Genomic DNA, 18504 nt, shown 5'->3' with positions numbered 1-18504 from the left:
GTCTCGCTCGGCTGAGCCAAACGGCCTTTCCCAGGTCTGGTGATTCCTGTATCTTTGGCGGCGTTTCGTGCTAATCACCACTACTACGGACGCAGTGCATTACACACGCGCTGGAACCAGGCAGCCCCGCTACTGACTAGCTGGCATTGGCTTTGAGCCATCAGGAAATACCTGGCGCATGGTATACCCGGTCATGCTCCGCGAAAAGTCCGACCTCGCAAACCACAAGGCGCAATTTGCTTCCACCAACCCAAACGGTAGACGCATTTATAATTCTAGAATGGTGGCTTCGAAATCGTGAGGAAGACGACTATAAAGTCATCCTACTCATAACGCCCAACCAAATAACTGGCCAAACTGATGACGCCATCACCGCTTCTCCTCACCTCGCCCCAACCGCATGTCTACCACGGGCATCTTTCTACCTCGTTCTCGGCCATCCGAAAAAGCTCGCACTCACGACAGCGGGATCTGATTCCCTCCTCGGCACTATGATAGACCAGACGACCGTCCCCGAAAAAGCGATTCCTGAAAAATCAGCCATCGGGGCTGCAGACGGCACGGGGTCGTCCACCAGAGAAAGCTCCATCAGTCCTGTCCCGGCGCACGATGAGGGCGCAGCGCCGGCCGGCGCGGCAAAGGAGGGGCGCTCCCACCGCGAATCAGATGTGGATTCTATCCCAGATGGGGGGATGGTGGCATGGCTGCAAGTACTCGGGTCGTGGGTCATATTGGTCGATACCTGGGGGCTGGTGAACAGTTTTGGAGTCTTCCAAACCCATTACAAGTCCACGATGCTGCCCTCGACCAGCTCCTCGTCCATATCATGGATAGGGTCTCTCCAGGCCTCCTTGATGATGCTTGTGGGGGTCGTATCAGGCCCTCTCTACGACATGGGCTACTTCCGTGTGCTCATCGGCACCGGGCTCTTCCTCATCATCCTGGGCCAGTTTTTGCTCTCCGTCTGCACCACGTACTGGCAGGTCCTCCTGGCACAAGGCATCATGACGGGAATTGGCATGGGTCTTACGTTTTTGCCATCGACCACAATCCTGGCTCAGTACTTCCACCGCAAGCGCGCGCTCGTCCTGGGCATCTCGTCGACGGGCTCGCCGATCGCGGGGACTGTTATACCTATACTGTTCTCGCGCCTCGAGCCGCGCATCGGGTTCGGTTGGACCGTCCGGACGCTGGCGTTCATCCTGCTGGCCGTGTCGGTGATACCGCTGGCGTGCATGCGCACGCGCGTGGCGCCCGCCCCGCGGCGGCGGCGCTTCTTCGACCCCACGGCGGTCCGCGACGCCGCCTTCATGACGCACGCGCTGGCCGCCTTCTGTGCCTTCGCCGTCATGTACGTGCCCTACTTCTACCTGCAGCTCTTCGCGCAGACGCACGGGCTCGCGGGTCCGGACCTGTCGCCCTACGTGGTCACCATGCTCAACGCCGGCAGCATCGTCGGGCGCGTGCTGCCAAACTACCTGGCGGACCGGGTGGGCAGCGTCAACGTGGTGGCGGCCTGCGGCGTGGCGGCCTCGGCTCTGGTGCTGGGCTGGTTCGGCGTGCGCGACCTGGCCGGCCTCGCGGCCTTTGCGGTCCTGTACGGCCTCTTCTCGGGCGGCATCGTGAGCGTCACCCCGAGCGTGCTCATGGCGCTCACGCCGGATCCGGGTCGCGTGGGCGCACGTATCGGCATGGCCTTCTCGTGCACGGGCGTCGCCATCCTGATCGGCACGCCCATAGCCGGCGCCGTCGTGGGCGACTTTAGCGACGCGCGCTGGCGCGCCGTCGTCGGGTTCTCGTCGGGCGGCCTGCTGGCCGCCACGGCGCTGTATCTCATATGCCGGTTTCTGCTGTACCGGTCCAACGGGAAGTGGAAGGCGTGATCCTGCGGGTTGGTTAAGCAGATTTGACAGCAGGGTGTTTAAAAGCCTGTTCTGTTGTGTGTACACGGACGGCGCTGGTAAATAGCAACTATGATCGTCACGATTCCCTGGTTGAATGATACTGGGCGTTGTTGATGGACGGTTTGTTTAATTGGTTAGGAGGTAGGTTCGCGCCATTAACAAGCCCTACGACGAATATCAATCTCGTCATCGACCATCAAACTCCCGCGCCGCCAGGTGCATCACCACCAATCAGACACCACACACGGGCACAAGTGGTAACGCCTCTCGGAATATTTCGAGATAAGATTCTTCTGGACATGGGCAGGCCGATTCTTGACAGCCTGTCAGCCCGTCAACCTCCCAAATTGCTGACTGACGGCTTAAGGACCAGACGAACAGACAAGGGGCACGATTATCCAATGCGAAAACAAAAACCATTTGTCAACCACGACAAATTCTGAGCCGGCGGTCTGGGGCAGAACTGGTGGTGGGGAAACAAAGCTGATTCCACATCACTTATTCAGCACACCCGCAGGCGTCGGCTAGCCGCTTTGGGGATAGGGCAGTAGGAGAAGGGGGAAGCTCCCAGCTCCGTCCAGTACATACCCCGCCTTGCACCATCCCGACTTGGGCAGCAGGAGGGGCAATGTGGGGTGGGCTCAGAGCTCCTGTTCTCCAGCTCCAGTGTGAGCCCCTCTATCTGGGTCGCATACTGTATGTACAGCAGGGGCAGCCAAGGACCTTGCTGTCCAAGTGGGTAGCGGCAGGCGATGATGCGAACCGATCCAAAGTTGAGCAGGTGGAGTTTTGTCGATCGTGAGAGGAGCGTTTCGTGAAGTCAAGTCGCCAGTGTGTTGGATCCGGCAGTCCAAAACGTCTTGCTTGGACTACTACTACCTGCCCATGCTTCCGACCCCCGGATAGAGGCCGGCTGGTGAGACGAGGAGAGAAAAAAAACGCCGACCCGCGCTAGTCGACGGGGCCACGCGCGATGCCGCCTCTCGCTCGACCGCCCGTGCTATTATTAAGACGTGATTAATCGCTAACCACGCTAACTCGCCGAAGCGGCCGATTGCCCCGCCAGCAAAGCACAACACCAGTTTCCTCCCAGCCCGCCATCGGTCATGGCCACGATTCCATGGGTACCCACCACCCTTTTTGTTTCTGGCCCATAGCAGCACAGCACGTCTGCCAGACAGCAAAGGTGGCCAATGATGCCTGCCTTCTCCGCCGGCCAGGGATAAGGTCTAGGAGTCGAGCTCTCCAGGTGGAGATGTTGCGGAACGCAATGCGGCAGATACCACCCTCCACCCGCTGGCCCAGGCCTGTCTGGGCAGTCACCTACCTAGGTGCCTGACAGATAGCTAGGTAGGGGTAGCTGGGGGGTTGGATATGGAGATAGAGGGAGGTGTGTATGCTGTCAGAGCTCGGGATATGTCGAGGTTGGGGGCCGGCTTGAAGGATAAATATCTGTCCTCCCCCTCTCTTCTCCACGCATACCACCATCCCTCAACAGCAGTCCATATTCACCCCTAAGACACTTACCCACACACAACCTGCCTTGCGCAACCGTCACCATGGCTCCCAAGATCGCTATCGTCTTCGTAAGTTGACCTCCAGCAAAGCTCGTCGCCGCCTACCGCCCATCGGGCAATCTCACTCTGTGGACCTGTGAACCTGGATCGTGATGCAAAGGGCAAAATAGGGTTTCGTGTCCTAACCAACAAACTTATTACTTCCAGTACTCGATGTACGGCCACATCAAGCAGCTGGCCGATGCTGAGAAGGCCGGTATTGAGAAGGCCGGCGGTACTGCCGACCTGTTCCAGTAAGTGCCACACCATCCCCTAGAAGGGACAGGGTCGCGAGTTGGCCAGAATGACTGAAGCTGACTTTGTGCTTTTTCTCAACAGGATCGAGGAGACTCTTTCCGAGCAGGTCCTCGGTAAGATGCACGCCCCGGCCAAGAGCGACGTTACTGTCCTCTCGGACCCCGCGACCCTCGAGGGATACGACGGCTTCCTGTTCGGCATCCCGACCCGCTACGGCAACTTCCCGGCCCAGTGGAAGGCCTTCATCGACAAGACGGGCGGCCAGTGGCAGAAGGGCGGTTTCGCCGGCAAGTACGGCGGCTTCTTCATCTCGACGGCCTCGCAGGGTGGCGGCCAGGAGGCCACGGCCATCGCCGCCATGTCGACCTTTGCCCACCACGGCATCATCTACGTGCCCCTGGGCTACGCCAAGGCCTTTGCCATCCAGACGGACCTGACCGAGGTCCGCGGCGGCTCCCCCTGGGGCGCCGGCACCTTCGCCGGCGGCGACGGCTCGCGCCAGCCCTCGGAGAAGGAGCTGGAGCTCGCCAGGATCCAGGGCGAGACCTTCTACCAGACCGTCGCCAAGGCCAGCTCATAACTCCATGGCAGCGAGCCCGAGAAGAATGGGGAGGGGAAGGCAGTGGAGGCGCAGGCCAAGGCCGAGGCCACGCCCGCCAACACGCCGAGGATGAAGGAGACGTCCAAGGACGAAGAGGGCGGCCCCTGCGGGCTGCCGACCAAGTGCACGGTCATCTAAATTATGATTAACAGCGTACATGATATGATAGATACCATTGTTTGAACGACGGTCGATGTCTGCACAGTGTTGTGTCTCGGTTTTTCTCCTTTGCAACTTCCATGTCACATTCGTCTCTGTGCTGCTCAAAGTAGCCGTGTGCTCTAGGGAAGGTCCTGCGCGACCGCCAATGTCCCCTTCCTTGGACATGGCGGTCATCGATTTCCGCTCCAAGGCCTTGTCGTTGTATCCGTGGAGGCGAGGTGCAACATCCGAGCTGAGAATCCCGGAAGCGTCGAGCGACGACTCTCTTGTGCACGGCATTTATCTACGTAAGTAGCCATCGGTAACAACGACCACCATCATCTCGGGGAGACTGACGATAGGTACGATACGTCTTTTTGTCTTTTTTTTTCTGATCCAGGGCCGGGCGAGACATGTGCTGCGATATTGATACATGCCCTCGGCTCTTGTGGCCCCGTGTTGAACCTTTGTGCACTATCAGCCCCTGATTTATCGTGGTAGGGAGGGGTGCACGGGACAGGATACAGATCGGTGCGTTGGTACCAAGGGGTCTTTGTAGGACTCGGACGTCCTGCCGCCTTCTTGACTGCTCAGTCTCATTTATATACATACTTGCCCCCATGCTCTCCATTGGGGATTGCTGAGCCAGCAAGTCTAGAGGCTAGCCCCTGGCTCTCTCTCTCTCTCTCTCTCTCTCTCTCTCTCTCTCTCTCTCTCTCTCTCTCTCTCTCTCTCTTTTCTCTATCCTCTCGGACCTTTACGGACTGAAGTTTCCCCTGCAAGGCCCAACACACACACACACACACACACACACACACAAAAACACCTCCTCTGTTTTCCCACACGGACCTCAAAATCCCACATGTACCCCCCGGGCGCGTGCCGGGCGCCGGCGGCCAGGAGCATGGCCGCCGCCGCCCCGGGGCTCTGCTGCGGCAACCCCCGGAGGGCGATGCAGCTGCTCTGGCTGGCGGCGGGCTTCTTGTTCACCCTGGCCCTGGTCCGGTCCTTGGGTGGCACTCTCCGCCACAGCCACCACCCCGCCGCGACAAGGACGTGGATGGCCGGCCGCGTGCAGGGCCTCGTCGGCGGCGGTGGCGGCGGCGGTGGCGGCGGCGGCGGCCGGCTAAGCATGGCGGAGCACATGCGCGCCGCCGAGAGGGCCTGGGGCAAGACGGTCAGACAGCGACACGAGCTCATACGCAAGGACTTTGGGGACGTGGACAAGGTGCCGCTGTGAGTTTTTTTCTTTCTTTTTTTGTACTTTTTTTTGTTCTTTCGTGTCCCGGCATCAACAAAGCATTCTCACCATATAGCCATCACGCAACAGATACGCCGCGGTCGACGGGCCGTCATACGACGCAACGCCCTACACGATATGGGACCTCGCGCCGGCCTCGTACGGCTGCCCGCACGAGATGGAGCGCGTCGGGCGCATGGGCGACGGCGGCAAGTGGGTGTGCGGCATGTCGCGGTACGAGCGTCTGTCGCGGGCCCGCGGCTGCGTCGTCTACTCGTTTGGGGTCCGGGACGAGTCCAGCTTTGGTGCGCTCTTGTGCCCCTTCTCCCGTTCCCATCTCGCCCTTGGGGCCGCGCGTGTGTGTGTGAACCGGCCGGCGCTGGCTTTCTGACCACCCCGGAGCTTTCAAGAAAACGAACTCTTGTCCCGCACAAACTGCAGCGTCTGGGCCTACGACTTCGCCGTCGTCGACTTCGGGCAGCAGCTCGAGGACGGGAACCGGCCGCGCGCGCACTTTATGCAGGCCGGGGTCGCGGACCAGACCAACACGAGCAAGAGCCCGCCTTTCTACAGCCTGGCCGACCTGATGAGGATGAATGGCCACGACTACATGTAAGGGATAGGTCCTCCCTCCCTTCCTTCCTTCCTCCTTTCGGCCCTTCTCGACGGCAAGCGGACAAAAGGGGGCCGATGCGGTCCGTGTGGTGCACGAGAAGATGCTAACGGACGGCGCCAACCCCCCGCCCGGCCAAAGCGACATACTGAAGATGGACATTGAGTTCTTCGAGTACGAGACCATGAACGGGCTGGACAGGGACTTTCCCTTGGCGGCCGGCCACGAGTTTCCGGTCGGGCAGTTCATGGTTGAGCTGCATCTGCTCAACGACATGACGGCCAAAACGTTTCTTGAGTGGTAGGTCGAGCAAGATGCGGTGAGCCCTTTGCTTTTTGGTTTTCTTTTTTTGCGCCGATCACTAACAGGGAACGTCTGCGTCACTAAAATGATAGGTGGGAGCGTCTCGAGGGCCGCGGCATACGCGCGACGTGGACCGAACCCAACCTGCTGGGCGTCACGCTCGGGATCGGGGGCAACAGAGACCCGAACCTGGCAGAGTATACCATGATCAACGTGCACGACCGGAGAAGCGTCGTCCTTGGCGGCTAGAAAGGGCTAGAAAGGGCTGCTGGTGGGTTTTGCACTTTTGTGGCATCCTTTTTTGGTCTTTTCAGTTTTACCAGCGGACCTCGCTCTCACCCTGTCCATGTTCGCTGCCTTTGTAAAAATAAAAAAATAAAAATAAAAAAAAAGGTGGCATTGCCAATGCGAAATGTCAAAGCCGAGCCTGCAGTGCTGGCGGATTGTGGGCCCACGGGTCAGTGTGAGCGGTGCACTGGCGGCCAGTCGGTTGCCTGATTTGGGGCACGCGCCCCACCGAATGGACGTTGTGCCTGGGCCGTATGCACCTATGCAAATGCCCTGTGTGGGGCCTCGTGATATTTCCGACCCCCAGCGAGCCTGCGTGGATGCAAGTGAAATATTTTGCCAGCGTCCCATGTCCTGTCCGACCGAAACAAAGACCCCTGAGAGGCCCCTTTTGGATGGCAGTGCGGCACGGGATGGCAGCACGCATCGAACGGTTGGAGAAACATCGGATTGCGTTCTGGGGGTGACTGACCTGAAAACGGGCAGGGGGGCGACGGAGAGACATTCACCGAAAAGAAATCAATAATAATAATAATAATAATAATAATAATAATAATAATAATAAACGGCATCCCATCCACCCATCCGTCCATCCGTCCATCCATCCAAAGCCGCGGGTGCCCTTTGGGGTGCCGACGGGACCGGCTCGTGGTGCCGTGAGCGGCACAGTTGCTTAGAACTGGGCAGTAAAATGCTCCACATGCATGCATGCAGTCAGGAGTGTTAGCATCAGATGACGTAGGCGACAAACAGTGCCGTTCCTTTGGGCCCACTTGCAGTCATTGAGTGTAGAAAACAACATATTTTAACGAGTGATACAACCACTTGATACAAGGAAAATAAAAGACATTGAAAAAAGCCACACAGGACACGATCCCTCGGCTAGCTGGTGGTCGGTGTTACGTGTGCGCGTGGCGTTGCCGTTGAGCGATGGCGCCATACTGTGAGGAGTGCTGGGGTGGCTGGCTCCAGGACTTGGGGAGTGACGTCGAGGCTTGGGGACGAGGGTGCGCGCCGGATCAAACGTACAAACACGGAGACAAACAGCCGAGAAGAAGCTGCGTCAGCCTGGGCTGGCGGTATGCACCGTTGAGTACCTAGGTATAGGTAGGTAGTGAATAGCGCACGAAGAAAGGTGCCGGATGGAGAGACGAGATGTCAGGCTTGGCGGCAGCCAAGGCAAAAAGCCGAGAGGGAAGGCGTTTGAGAGGATGAAGGATCCAAAGCACATGCGCACTTCCACACTCATGTCCATGGTCATGTCCATGGTCATGTCCATGGAATAGACAGACTAAGCCGTCCGCGGCCAATCACTAGACGCCATCCTGCTGGCTGTACAGTAGGGACCGCCCCCCTGGCCATGATGTGACCGAGGGTGTGCTGGGCAGGTGACTACGTGTGCCTCTCTCGCTCCGCGTAGGCAGAGGAAACGCATAGTATATGTACGTATGCCTCTCTGTATGGACATTCACTTGAGTGTTCTTGCTAGCCTCCCTTTGACCAGCAACCCATTCCCCACTACCAAGAAACCAAGCGGGCAGCCAGTCCTGGGAGGAGATCCCGGGTCAGTACCGAGCACGCCAAAGGCCCTTGTTGGCAGTTTCTTTTTTTGTTGTTGATAGGTCCACTTTGTCCGAGCCAGTTCTTGCCAGGGCCAGTGCCAGGACCAGGCCACATCCTGATTTGTTTCTCGAACCGGGCGCAGCAGAAGCAACGCGCTCGCGCACGCCCCCAAGCAAGAAGAAACGGGACGCCCCCCTCCGGGGATAGGGATGGGCTCCAGTGGGTTGACTACTAGTAAAAGGATCTCCCCGTCGATCGAGCCAGGGCGGGAGGGGACGATAGATATTTTCTCGTCTTTGTGTGTGCAGTGCTTCGAGCCCTGCACCCCGCCGCAGAGATGATGATGGCTTCTCACAGTAAGTCCTCTAAAGAGAGACGTGCCTCTACAATCGGCTCTTTTTTCTCCCATCGTTTCTCTACCTCTTCTGTGCCCACGCTCGACTCTACCCGGAACCCGTACGGACTGGACGGCGACGACGAGAAACGCAGCGGCAAGATTCGAAAGCGACCGGAGGGCGAGGCGCTGCTGCTGAAGCGGGCTGAGACGGATCGCCTTCCTCAGCGAGGACGTCCCCTGTCGGTGTTTGCTGCAGACTACCATGCGCGCCATTACCACGACCGCGACCCGTGGCACAGGGCCACGCCAGGCGAAGACCACCAGGCTCAGGCCCAGGCTCAGCAGACCCAGGCCTGCAACCACCTGGGGCTCGACAAAAACGACAGCCCGCCGCCAACGCCACAACAGCAACCACAACAGCAACCACAACAGCAGCAACAGCAACAACAGCAACAACAGCCGCGGCCGCACAGATCGCAACGGCTGCAAAAACGGCCAGGACCTGAGCCAGTGCTCGGAGACGGCCGCCGCGGATCCGACCACCATGGCGCTAGGATTGGGAGCCGGAAATCACGGTCGGACGATCGGCGCTCGGCAGACCCCATCAGGCACTCGGCGCCGTCGCTCAGGTCTTTGCTCTTCTCCAAGAACGTCACTAAGCCTGCTGTTGCCGCAGCACCAGAATCGGGCTCTGCCCTGCTTGCTTCTTCGCCAGCGCAGAGCCAGCAGAGCCAGCACCAGCAGAGCCAGCAGAGCCAGCAGAGCCAGCAGCCCAGAAGCCCCGAACGAGGCGTGCCAATTCGCCGCAAGCCTGTCCCCACCGGCAGGCCCCTATCGTTCCACAGCAGCCGCGACGCCCAGCTGGAGTCACAGCAGGCCACACCGTCGAATCCCGCAGCTGTCGCCCAAGACCATCAAGCTCCACGCACCGCCTTCTCCCCGACCACGACGGCCCCCTTCTCGCCCGTGCACATCCGCGCCGTCGAGCCCCAGAACGACACTGACGGCGTCGAGCCGTACATCTTCCTCAACCAGCAGCAGCAGCCGGACCCATACCACTACCTCCAGCAGGACCCCTACCCAGACCACCACCAGCCTGGCCAGGCCCACCAGCCGTACGACCAGCTCCAGAACCAGCTCCAGAACCAGCTCCAGAACCAGCACCACCGTCAACCGTCCGAGCTCGAGCAGCTGCCACCAACGGACGCAATGCCAAACCTTATTATCAAATCCCACTCGACCGAACTCTTGAGCCCGCCGCCTCCTCCGCCGCCGCCCAAGGAGTTGCCGCCGCCGGTACCTCCACTGCCCAAGCAGCTCCCGGCAAATGTGCCGCCCCCACCCACCCAGCATCCGCCGCCGCCGCCGCCACCACCGCCTCCCGACAACGGCGCCGCCGCCCCGCCTTCCCGCCGGGGGTCCCTGCCCTTCTTCAAACCAACGCAGCAGCACGATGCCGCCGCATCGCCCGCCGACTCGCCCCAGTCACGCAAACTACAGTCTCGCCGCGTCTCGCCCTCCCCCGAGGCCAGGCCCAGGGGCAGGAGCGTCGGCGCCCACTCGCGCACAAACACCCTGACCAAGGCCTCGCCGCACCATGTCGACGCGCCCCCGCTGCCCATCGTCAGGCGTTCCAGCAGACCTCCCTCCCCGACGCACTCGAGCGACGGCGGTGCGCACAGCCCAGCCCGCGGCAGGGTTCGCAAGAGCTGGTTCCACGGCGGCCGCTTGCGCAACGGCTCCAACGACAAGAAGGATGCCGCCGCCAAAAGCCAGGCATGGATCTTCACCACCGACACGCAGAGCCCCACGGCCGATTACAACCCTATCTTCCTGAACAACGGCGAGAAGGTGAGTGCCTGCCAACCTAGGCATCTATCCCTAGTGACCGCGGGTGAGCACCTTTCACCCCGTCATGTTCCGTTGCTGACCGGTTCGTTTTTCCCTCACTACAGGTCCCCGAGCTGTGGAACGAGGCGGGTGACGTCGTCGTCCACCTCTTCCCCAGGGCCAGCGGGCGCGGCCCTTCTTTCAGGGTGCCGGGCATGATCTTTGTCTACTCTGCCGTTTTTGACGACATGTTGCAGGCCCAGGCTACGACTTCGCCCGTCAGCTCGCGTGGCAGGACCAATAGTTTCAGCGGCCGCAACAGCCTGACGGCCGACGACGCGCGCCGTTCCATCGTGTCGACTACCAGCACGCACTCGGCGGGCGATAGCTTCGCTGAGCTGCACCTGTACGTGGCTGATTCACCGACGTTAAGCCCTGCCGACAAGGAGGCGCCGCCGACGCCGGAGCGCTTGATGGACATGCGCAATCTGGTGGCCTTCCTGACGGGCCAGCCGCTGGCGGGGACGCCGACGCACCCTACCGTCTTTGCCGTGCTGCTCCGCATCGCTGGCCTCCTGCGCGAGTTTGAGTTCCGGAGCCACGATGGGCAGTCGTTCGGCAACGCCGTCGACCTCAGCTTCAGCTTCTACTCGGACCAGATGCAGCTGGCCGACGTGCGCGAGAGCCGCGAGAAGACGGTCGAGGCCCTGGTTCTGGGCGAGCAGATGCGTTCGTGGGAGATCTACAACGAGGCCTTCACACACGCCGTCGGTAAGTACGACGCCGTGAAGGAGCTCAAGTCGCCCCTATTCGCCCAGCTCTCGCCCAGCACCGCCCAGCGCCTCGAGCGCGAGCACCTCGACCTGCTCAACCGCCAGCACAGCGTCAACACCCGTCTCGAGAACTTCGACTTCCCCGCCGTCTTTGCTGGCGTGGCCAACTCCACGTCCAACTCGGAGTTCAAGACGGTGCGCTTCAAGGCCTGGCGCGCCAGCTTCTCGAGCATGCGCAGCTTCGTGCTCAAGCACTACAAGTCCGAGTTTGGCGGCTGGCCCCCCAAGGCCCGCAGCAAGAAGAACCCCTTCTCCGAGAGCGGGCTCAACCGCCAGGTGCTCCGCCAGCTGTATTCGGACCTATGTGCCCTGTACGACCTCCTCGTCGACCGCCGTGCCCTCTCGACCCGCATCGTCGAGCAGGAAGAGACCCCTGACGCCCGCGATCCCAATCTCGTCGCCCTGCGGAAGCTGCTGTCCGAGTTTGACAACTCGTCGCCGCCTGTGCTGCCCGCCGTGCCCTTCGACGTGCCGACACTGCCGTCCATGACCTCCATCCTCGCCACGTACCACGACATGGCGCCCAAGGATCAGGCCCGCTTCGACAAGCGCATCCAGATCAACGAGCTGCTGCTCGTCATGCAGAAGTCGTACGACTTCGACACGGGCAGCATCCGCCTGCCCTTTCTCGACGCCTTCAAGGACTTTGAGCTCAAGGAGGCCCGCGGCAAGTCGGCCCTCGACCTGGTCGACATTCGCATCGGCATCTGGATCTTCCTATACGTCGTCATCCAGTCGCTGCCCATCCTCGCCGTCGACGCCCCCGGCCTGCGCTACACAGAGGGCGTCGAGTACTTCCTGTGCCAGGCGCCCCAGGGCACCCCGCCGTGGATGGAGGACGCCATGGAGGTACGCAAGCGCTGGTTCGAGGCCGCCAACGGCTCAAAGGTCCAGCTCGCCGCCGACACCGTCATGTTCTCCATCGAGGCCGTCTATGGCCGCTCGCACTGTTGGATCGCCGCAAAGAACTGGGAGGCCGCCCTGCGGCGCGCCTCGACCGGTGGCCCCGGGAGCTCGGGCGACCGTAGCCCGCCCCTCCGGGTCCAGCGCGCCCCCTCGGTGGCGCCTCGGCTGCCCCCTTTCATGTCGCCGCTCGAGCCGCCCCGGTCCGTCTTCGCGAGCATGGACCCCCACGGGGCCTCGTCGCCTACCATGGGCACGGGCACGCCTGGCTCTGTCGCCTCGTCCACGAGCCTGGGCACGCCCGTCACCACCCTCCGCCCGCGAAACCAGTCGCCCGCGAGCCAGCGTTCCGTAAGCGCCGGCTACCGCTCCTCCATCGTCGGCCTCGAGCCCGTTGACCCCCCGTTCGAGCAGCCCCCGCCTCAGTCGGGCGCCTTCCCCTACCACCTCGGAGGTGCCAGCGCCAGCGGCGAGCAGCTGGCACTCCCTTCGGCACCGTACCAGCAGGGCCACATGGCCCGCAGCCATTCGGCCGGCAACCTCAAGCTGCTGATCAACCCAGCTGGTGGCCCTGGAGCACCGGGCCCCAACACCGGGACGCCCGGAGGCGCCCACTCGCGCAATAGCCCCGGCCCGTCTCACATGCGGACGGGCAGTAATCTGGCCCCGGCCGGAGGTGGCGGCGGCGGCGGCGGCGGCGGAATGTCATTTGACGACATTCTAAAAGGCATGGACGACCAAAAGGTTAAGAAGAAGAAGGGCTGGTTGCCTGGGAGCTGAAGGAGGCGCGTCCTCGGTTTCTTGCCTTCTTCCACGCCCATCGGATGCTTCAAAATCCTGTCAGCTCATTATATCTTCGCATCCTACTTCTTTTATCGGGGTTCCCCCTTGCGCCTTCTTGTTCTGATCCTTCATTTGAACTTCGCCCGGTCTTGGGGTCATCGGGCGAGAAATAAAAAAGTATCTTATCTTTTCCTCGTTTTCATATCTCTGTTCGATCTGTATCCAACGTCAAAATAACTACATCAGCAAATTTGGCCACAAAAAGACCGAGAAGCGGCTCGGGTTATTTCTTTTTTTTTCTTTTTTTCATTTTTTCATTTTTCATTTTTCATTTTTCATTTTTCATTCATTTTTCATTTTTTCATTTTTTCATTTTTTCATTTTTTCATTTTTTCATTTTTTCATTTTTTCATTTTTTCATTTTTTCATTTTTTCATTTTTTCATTTTTTCATTTTTTCATTTTTTCATTTTTTCATTTTTTCATTTTTCATTTTTTTTTCACTCGTTACAATCTTATAGATCAGGGTCATACCATTTTCGGGGAATGTTTGTGTCGTGGGGTCAGAATCAGACACATTGGTACATACGCACAACTTATATGGTTTGGATTTAGCTATTTAATAATGAATGACTGACTGACGGACGACGTGGGCGGATGCGTGGCTGGAGGGTTTTAAACCCCTCCCGGATTGTTGATGATGCCTCCCTGCGTCAAGTCTTGGGCCCCCTCCATTATGGCTAGACTTGTAGTGGCGAAACGATACACCAAGCCGTAGTGATAACTTTTCCCGAAGAAAAGAAAAGGTCATTCCCGAGAGCATCGGTGGGGACTGGAATGAGTTTAGATAGCTCAAGACCCTGCAGGAGAGAACACTTCAATATTACTTCTCGACAATCTATCTTCCATCTGGCATGCCATCAAGGTCTCGCACCCGAAAGAATGATCACCCATCTGTCTCCCCAGTGTCTCGCAAAGCTAGCACAGCAGGTACCCGCGCAGGTTGTTGGCTCCCTGCAGACACATCCCTTCGATCCGACCAAGACTCGGAACTGAAACCCTCCATTCAAAGCTAGGTACCATCATCAAATACGAAAAGCCCCTGCCAGGGGTTGCTGGGCCATTGACAAAGTACAGTAGATAGATATCATCTGGTGTCTCACCAAAAGCAACAAAATGGGGGAAAGTAAAATTCGGGATGACGCAGTCCACAGCCACAACAGGGAAGCCGCTCCAGGCTAAACCCCTAGCCGTCACTCAAGCTCAGATCAAAATGCTGGATGGGCTCTCCCCACCTCGGCAAGTCGAACTCGGAAGCCGGTGCCTGGACTTCGGAGCTGGCGACGCCCATGTAAAGACCCGCGACGGCCGAAGGGTCTACGGCAGCGCCGCTGGCGAGAATGACGCGGTAGCGCATCTTGCCCCTCAGATAGGGCTCGGCGGCCGCTACCTCAAGGCTGCTGAGCTCGCCCGCGACGACCCTGCTCGTCAGGAACGACGTCAGGGGTATCGTGCCCGAGACCAGGTTGCTAGTTTGTCGGCCTCCATCCATGACGGGCGAGGCAAAGATGCTCAGGGTGCCGACGAGGTTCTGAGCCGACACCCACAGGTCGGCGTCGGCCGGCGGGTCTCCGCCAAAGACGTGGATGAAGTAGGTTCCCCCGAGAGCCTGCTTCTCGGCCCGGACGTTGATGACCCAGTCGCGGTAGGCCTTGCCGCCCCTGAGGACCGTCCCTGGTGACGGGTCTGGGGAGTCAGAGTCCCACCAGGCATTGGCTTTTGGTGCTGGCACCGTTGCCGCGCGCGGGCGCGCCGCTTCCCTCCTGCTCCGGGGAGCTGAGAACCTGAGGCGAGCCGGGCTCGAGTCCCCGTACAGCTTGTTGATGGCCGCCTTGACCCGCCCCTGGGCCGAGGCTCCGGGCGGCTGTGACCCCGGTAGAAGCTTGAATATCTGCCCTACCGTGTCGGCGTAGTTGTAGTTGAAGATTGTCGGGTCCCGGACCATGTTCGAGTCCCAAAACAGGCCGTTATCGGTGGCGTAGAAGGGAGTGAGAGCTGTGTTGGAGTCCACCATCTGGCCGGCCAGCGTCGTGTACGACGCCATCCGCGCAGGTTGCGGGGTGATCCACGACTCCGGGTGGATGGTCTGCCACATGGCGAAGAGGCGGTCGAGGTTGGTGTGGTGTAGCCAGAACAGGGGGTCGAAGGACGAGAAAGGTATGTAGGTCATGTGCCCGCCTAGCCCCCCGAGCGAGTGGATGGCGTCGTGGACCGACTCGATCGAGTCGTGCTTGATGTCGCCCTTGGAGTACCACGCCTCGTTGCTGAAGGCAGAGTAGTTGCCGTAGCTCGAGAAGAGCGCATACACGCGCTGCTGTATCGTGGCGTGGTTCTGGTCGAGCGCCATGGCAACCTTGGTGTTGTTGGACAGCGCTTGAGGGGTATTGCTGCTCGGAGACCTCAGCGTCGCGCCCCAGAAATCCCACTGCGAGAGGCGGCATGCCGCTGTCAGTATAGAGATCGACGTACAAAGGAACCCCTCGCGGCGTCGGCAACGCCGTCGGCTCAACTCACCGGCGCCATCCAGAAGGCCGACGCATTGAGCGGGCGGAACGAGTACATGTACAGGGGGTTCGAGATGCGCTGTACCCCGTTGGGACCTGCGACATCGATCCAGGGGCTGCCGCCGACGGAGAGGGGTAGCAGGCTCTCGCCGCTAGGCGGGTTGCTTGCCCAGTCCCAATAAGGGATGCGGAAATCGGCGGCGGCAGCCTGGAACCGCTTCCTCGTGCCGTCGTCCTTGAACCAGGAGGCTATGCTTTGAATGTCGTCGTAGAGGATTTGCTGCATGTCAGGTCGTCAGCAACGGGCACCAATGCCTACCATTGAAACTCTTCACTACCCGGCAGAACCGTGTGCTTGGCACAAGGAACCATCTTTGTGTCTCCCCCAATATCGCGCCACTCGTCTCGCTGCTGAGACAGTCTAGGTTGGTACCTGCATCTTACCTCGTACAAGGCAAGGTAGGGTCGATGCCAGGTGGGGAAGAGGATAGACTCGTGAGTGCAATATCCTGTGTTCTCGCTCCCCGGTGCCGGCTTGACGCCGTTCCAGGGCATGAAGGGGACGCCGTGAATCCCTGCGACGAGGTCAGTTTGGCTCAGAGAGATCGGAGCAGGGAGGGGCCGAGTGCCGCGTCCGCGTACCAGCGATCGAGTACCACGAGAGCGGGTCATCCTGGTCCTTGAATGCCATCATGCTAAGACCCAGAATGTAGAGCGTCCACTTCTCTTTGTCCTTTTCCAGATTCCGGATCTCGGGGCGGAGAGGCATGACGGTGCTGTTTGGCCTGCCTGCTCCCTTCACCACGAACAGTTCCTGGGGGTCCTGCCGCTTGACCAAGGGGGCTGTGTCGAACCCATAGTCGTAGCCGGTAGCATGGTGAGGGCTTGTCGCCGCCGGGAGAACCAGGCTGCCGATGTAAATGGCGGACAGGAGGATGCTCCGTGTGAGATGACTCATCCTGGTGTGTCGGCCGGTGGCGGAGTGAGTGAGCAAGTGAGTGAGCTGGCTGGTATGGCCTCAGGGTAGAGGAATCTCAAATACTCGCGCTGATGACCCTCAATGCTCCAGCCAGTCGTGGTTGGTGTCAAGGATATGCCGTGGCTGGAGGGAGCCGGAGGGTAATAAGGCTAGCAGTCCTGCAGCACCGCGAGAGACGACAGCTCCAGGTAAGCGGTACAAGGTGGTCGGGAACGGCGAGGCAATACCGTCGAGGCTTCGGCTTCTGCTGCCACTAGTCTTGTCCAACGAGTGCTCCGTGGTGTCGCCTGCAAGGGCAAAGAATGTGTCGGCTCTTGTAGACGCGGGTACTCGTCAAACAACAAACAAGAAGAAGGCAGCAGCAGAGCACCTGTAAGACCTGGTCTGGGCGAGGGCAGTGTCTGGTCTGCCTGTATCACCGGGCGACTGGATGTGGCCCGCCGAGCTAGGCTGTTGTTTGCCTGTGAAGCGTGGCAGTGGCGATGGGGTCTGGTCATGATGGGAGCACCCAAGACACGGCTGTACCTGCCAGCAAGCCCCGGGTGCGCGTGTGCTCTTGGCTTGGCCGACGCCGACATTTCATGGCCCGTCGTGGGAGATAGCCGGGCCGCCTCCAGACGCGCCTGCCTCGAGTAGTAACGCTGGAGTCATCCATTGCGTGGGTACCACCTACCTCGCACCTAGCCATGACCAGAATGGGAAATCACACAAACGCCGCAATCGTCTGAGATGTCTTCGCCTTTCGGGCAGCTCTCGCGACACTCCCGCTTCGCCGTCATTTCCAGGTACCATGGCCCATCTCCTCAAAGCACCTATCCGAAGGCAGACCTGGTCCGTAATCAAATCTCGGAGCCGATTCCTAGGATTTGGACGGCTGCCTGCATTGTTGATTGCCATTCATGTCTGAGATCTCTCCTTGCTTTCTATCTCCATTTTCCCGTCCGTGTTATTGTTCTTTGATGGAGGATCTGGGGCACGTAGAAGTCTACCCGTGCCCCGCCGCTTGTCTTGCTTTACCTCGCTCTGTCCCCTTCCCTAGGTTCTGGCTGGCCTGGCTGTCGGTTTTCATCGGAATCTTATCGCGGGTAATTATCATGCAGAAAAGCGGTAGCTGGCTCCGGATCTCGTAGAGAGTACACCCCAGCTCCCAGCTTGGGTAGCCTGGCACCCTGCCCAAAAAAAAGTCCGGACGGTAAATTTTTTCCCCCACCCAAACTTTACCTTTCCCAACATAATTGCACCAGCACCAAAGCCAAACAATATGCCCGCGCCGCATTTTACACCTAAAAAACACGCGTTTAAGGAATTTGTAATTATTTTAATGCAAAAAGCATTACTTACATCCACAATAACGTTTTTCGCTTTGCAAAAATATCGAAAATTTCCGGGTGGGAAATTTTAGCTTAAAATTGCAATTTTAACTTTCGAACTTTCCATTTAAATTACAAAAAAATACGCGGCCGAAAGCGTTTATTTTTTAAACCCGATATTTAAAAAATAAAACAAGCAATTATTAATAACGGGTAAAACGGCTGGAACTTCGATTAGGCCGCTTTCCTGATGTCAGGGGTTAATCGGTGCAGAGGCGGGTGGTCACCGGGTCACGGGCCGGATGCGGTGTCTCCTTTGTCAGGTCTCCGTAAATCTCCTACCAAAGGTGCTATCGCCAACAAAGATTGTTCCTTCTCTGACCTCCCCCTCCCTCGTGCCCCTTCGGGCACCCGGGGTCGGTCCTTTAAGTCCTCCGCGCTCCAGGCGCCTTCGTGCAATTTAAGCTTTACCCTATCTTTTAGCTTCGCCATTATGCTT

General features: G+C 59.3%; 6 protein-coding genes across 6 annotated transcripts; 5 read left to right on the top strand and 1 right to left on the bottom strand.

Moving 5' to 3' along the window:
• Positions 1-491: 491 nt before the first annotated feature.
• On the top strand, positions 492-1883 carry GGTG_01614 (hypothetical protein; the record flags this gene model as incomplete). Its single annotated transcript, XM_009219381.1, has 1 exon — positions 492-1883. One exon carries the CDS (start codon positions 492-494, stop codon positions 1881-1883), a length of 1392 nt encoding a protein of 463 aa, XP_009217645.1.
• A 1580-nt stretch (positions 1884-3463) lies between these two features.
• On the top strand, positions 3464-4298 carry GGTG_01613 (minor allergen Alt a 7; the record flags this gene model as incomplete). Its single annotated transcript, XM_009219380.1, has 3 exons — positions 3464-3490; positions 3629-3714; positions 3800-4298. The coding sequence occupies 3 exons, from the start codon at positions 3464-3466 to the stop codon at positions 4296-4298; spliced, it is 612 nt and encodes a 203-aa protein (XP_009217644.1).
• A 1114-nt stretch (positions 4299-5412) lies between these two features.
• GGTG_01612 (hypothetical protein) lies at positions 5413-6865 on the top strand (the record flags this gene model as incomplete). The annotated part of the gene is made up of 5 exons (XM_009219379.1): positions 5413-5696; positions 5791-6005; positions 6111-6312; positions 6455-6613; positions 6709-6865. The coding sequence occupies 5 exons, from the start codon at positions 5413-5415 to the stop codon at positions 6863-6865; spliced, it is 1017 nt and encodes a 338-aa protein (XP_009217643.1).
• A 163-nt stretch (positions 6866-7028) lies between these two features.
• Positions 7029-7564, top strand: GGTG_01611 (hypothetical protein; the record flags this gene model as incomplete). Its single annotated transcript, XM_009219378.1, has 2 exons — positions 7029-7073; positions 7391-7564. The coding sequence occupies 2 exons, from the start codon at positions 7029-7031 to the stop codon at positions 7562-7564; spliced, it is 219 nt and encodes a 72-aa protein (XP_009217642.1).
• Positions 7565-8526: 962 nt separating this feature from the next.
• Positions 8527-13410, top strand: GGTG_01610 (hypothetical protein). Its single transcript, XM_009219377.1, has 2 exons — positions 8527-10655; positions 10760-13410. Exons 1-2 carry the CDS (start codon positions 8805-8807, stop codon positions 13148-13150), a joined length of 4242 nt encoding a protein of 1413 aa, XP_009217641.1. The 5' UTR covers positions 8527-8804; the 3' UTR covers positions 13151-13410.
• Positions 13411-13652: 242 nt separating this feature from the next.
• GGTG_01609 (tyrosinase) lies at positions 13653-17858 on the bottom strand. The gene is made up of 4 exons (XM_009219376.1): positions 16359-17858; positions 16161-16291; positions 15727-15996; positions 13653-15637 (listed from the first exon to the last, which is right to left on the bottom strand). The coding sequence occupies exons 1-4, from the start codon at positions 16672-16674 to the stop codon at positions 14399-14401; spliced, it is 1956 nt and encodes a 651-aa protein (XP_009217640.1). The 5' UTR covers positions 16675-17858; the 3' UTR covers positions 13653-14398.
• Between the last annotated feature and the right edge of the window lie 646 nt (positions 17859-18504).

The sequence above is a fragment of the Gaeumannomyces tritici genome, assembly GCF_000145635.1.
Source record: "Gaeumannomyces tritici R3-111a-1 unplaced genomic scaffold supercont2.1, whole genome shotgun sequence".
NCBI lineage: Eukaryota > Fungi > Ascomycota > Sordariomycetes > Magnaporthales > Magnaporthaceae > Gaeumannomyces > Gaeumannomyces tritici.
This window is presented reverse-complemented; position numbering and strand designations above follow the sequence as displayed.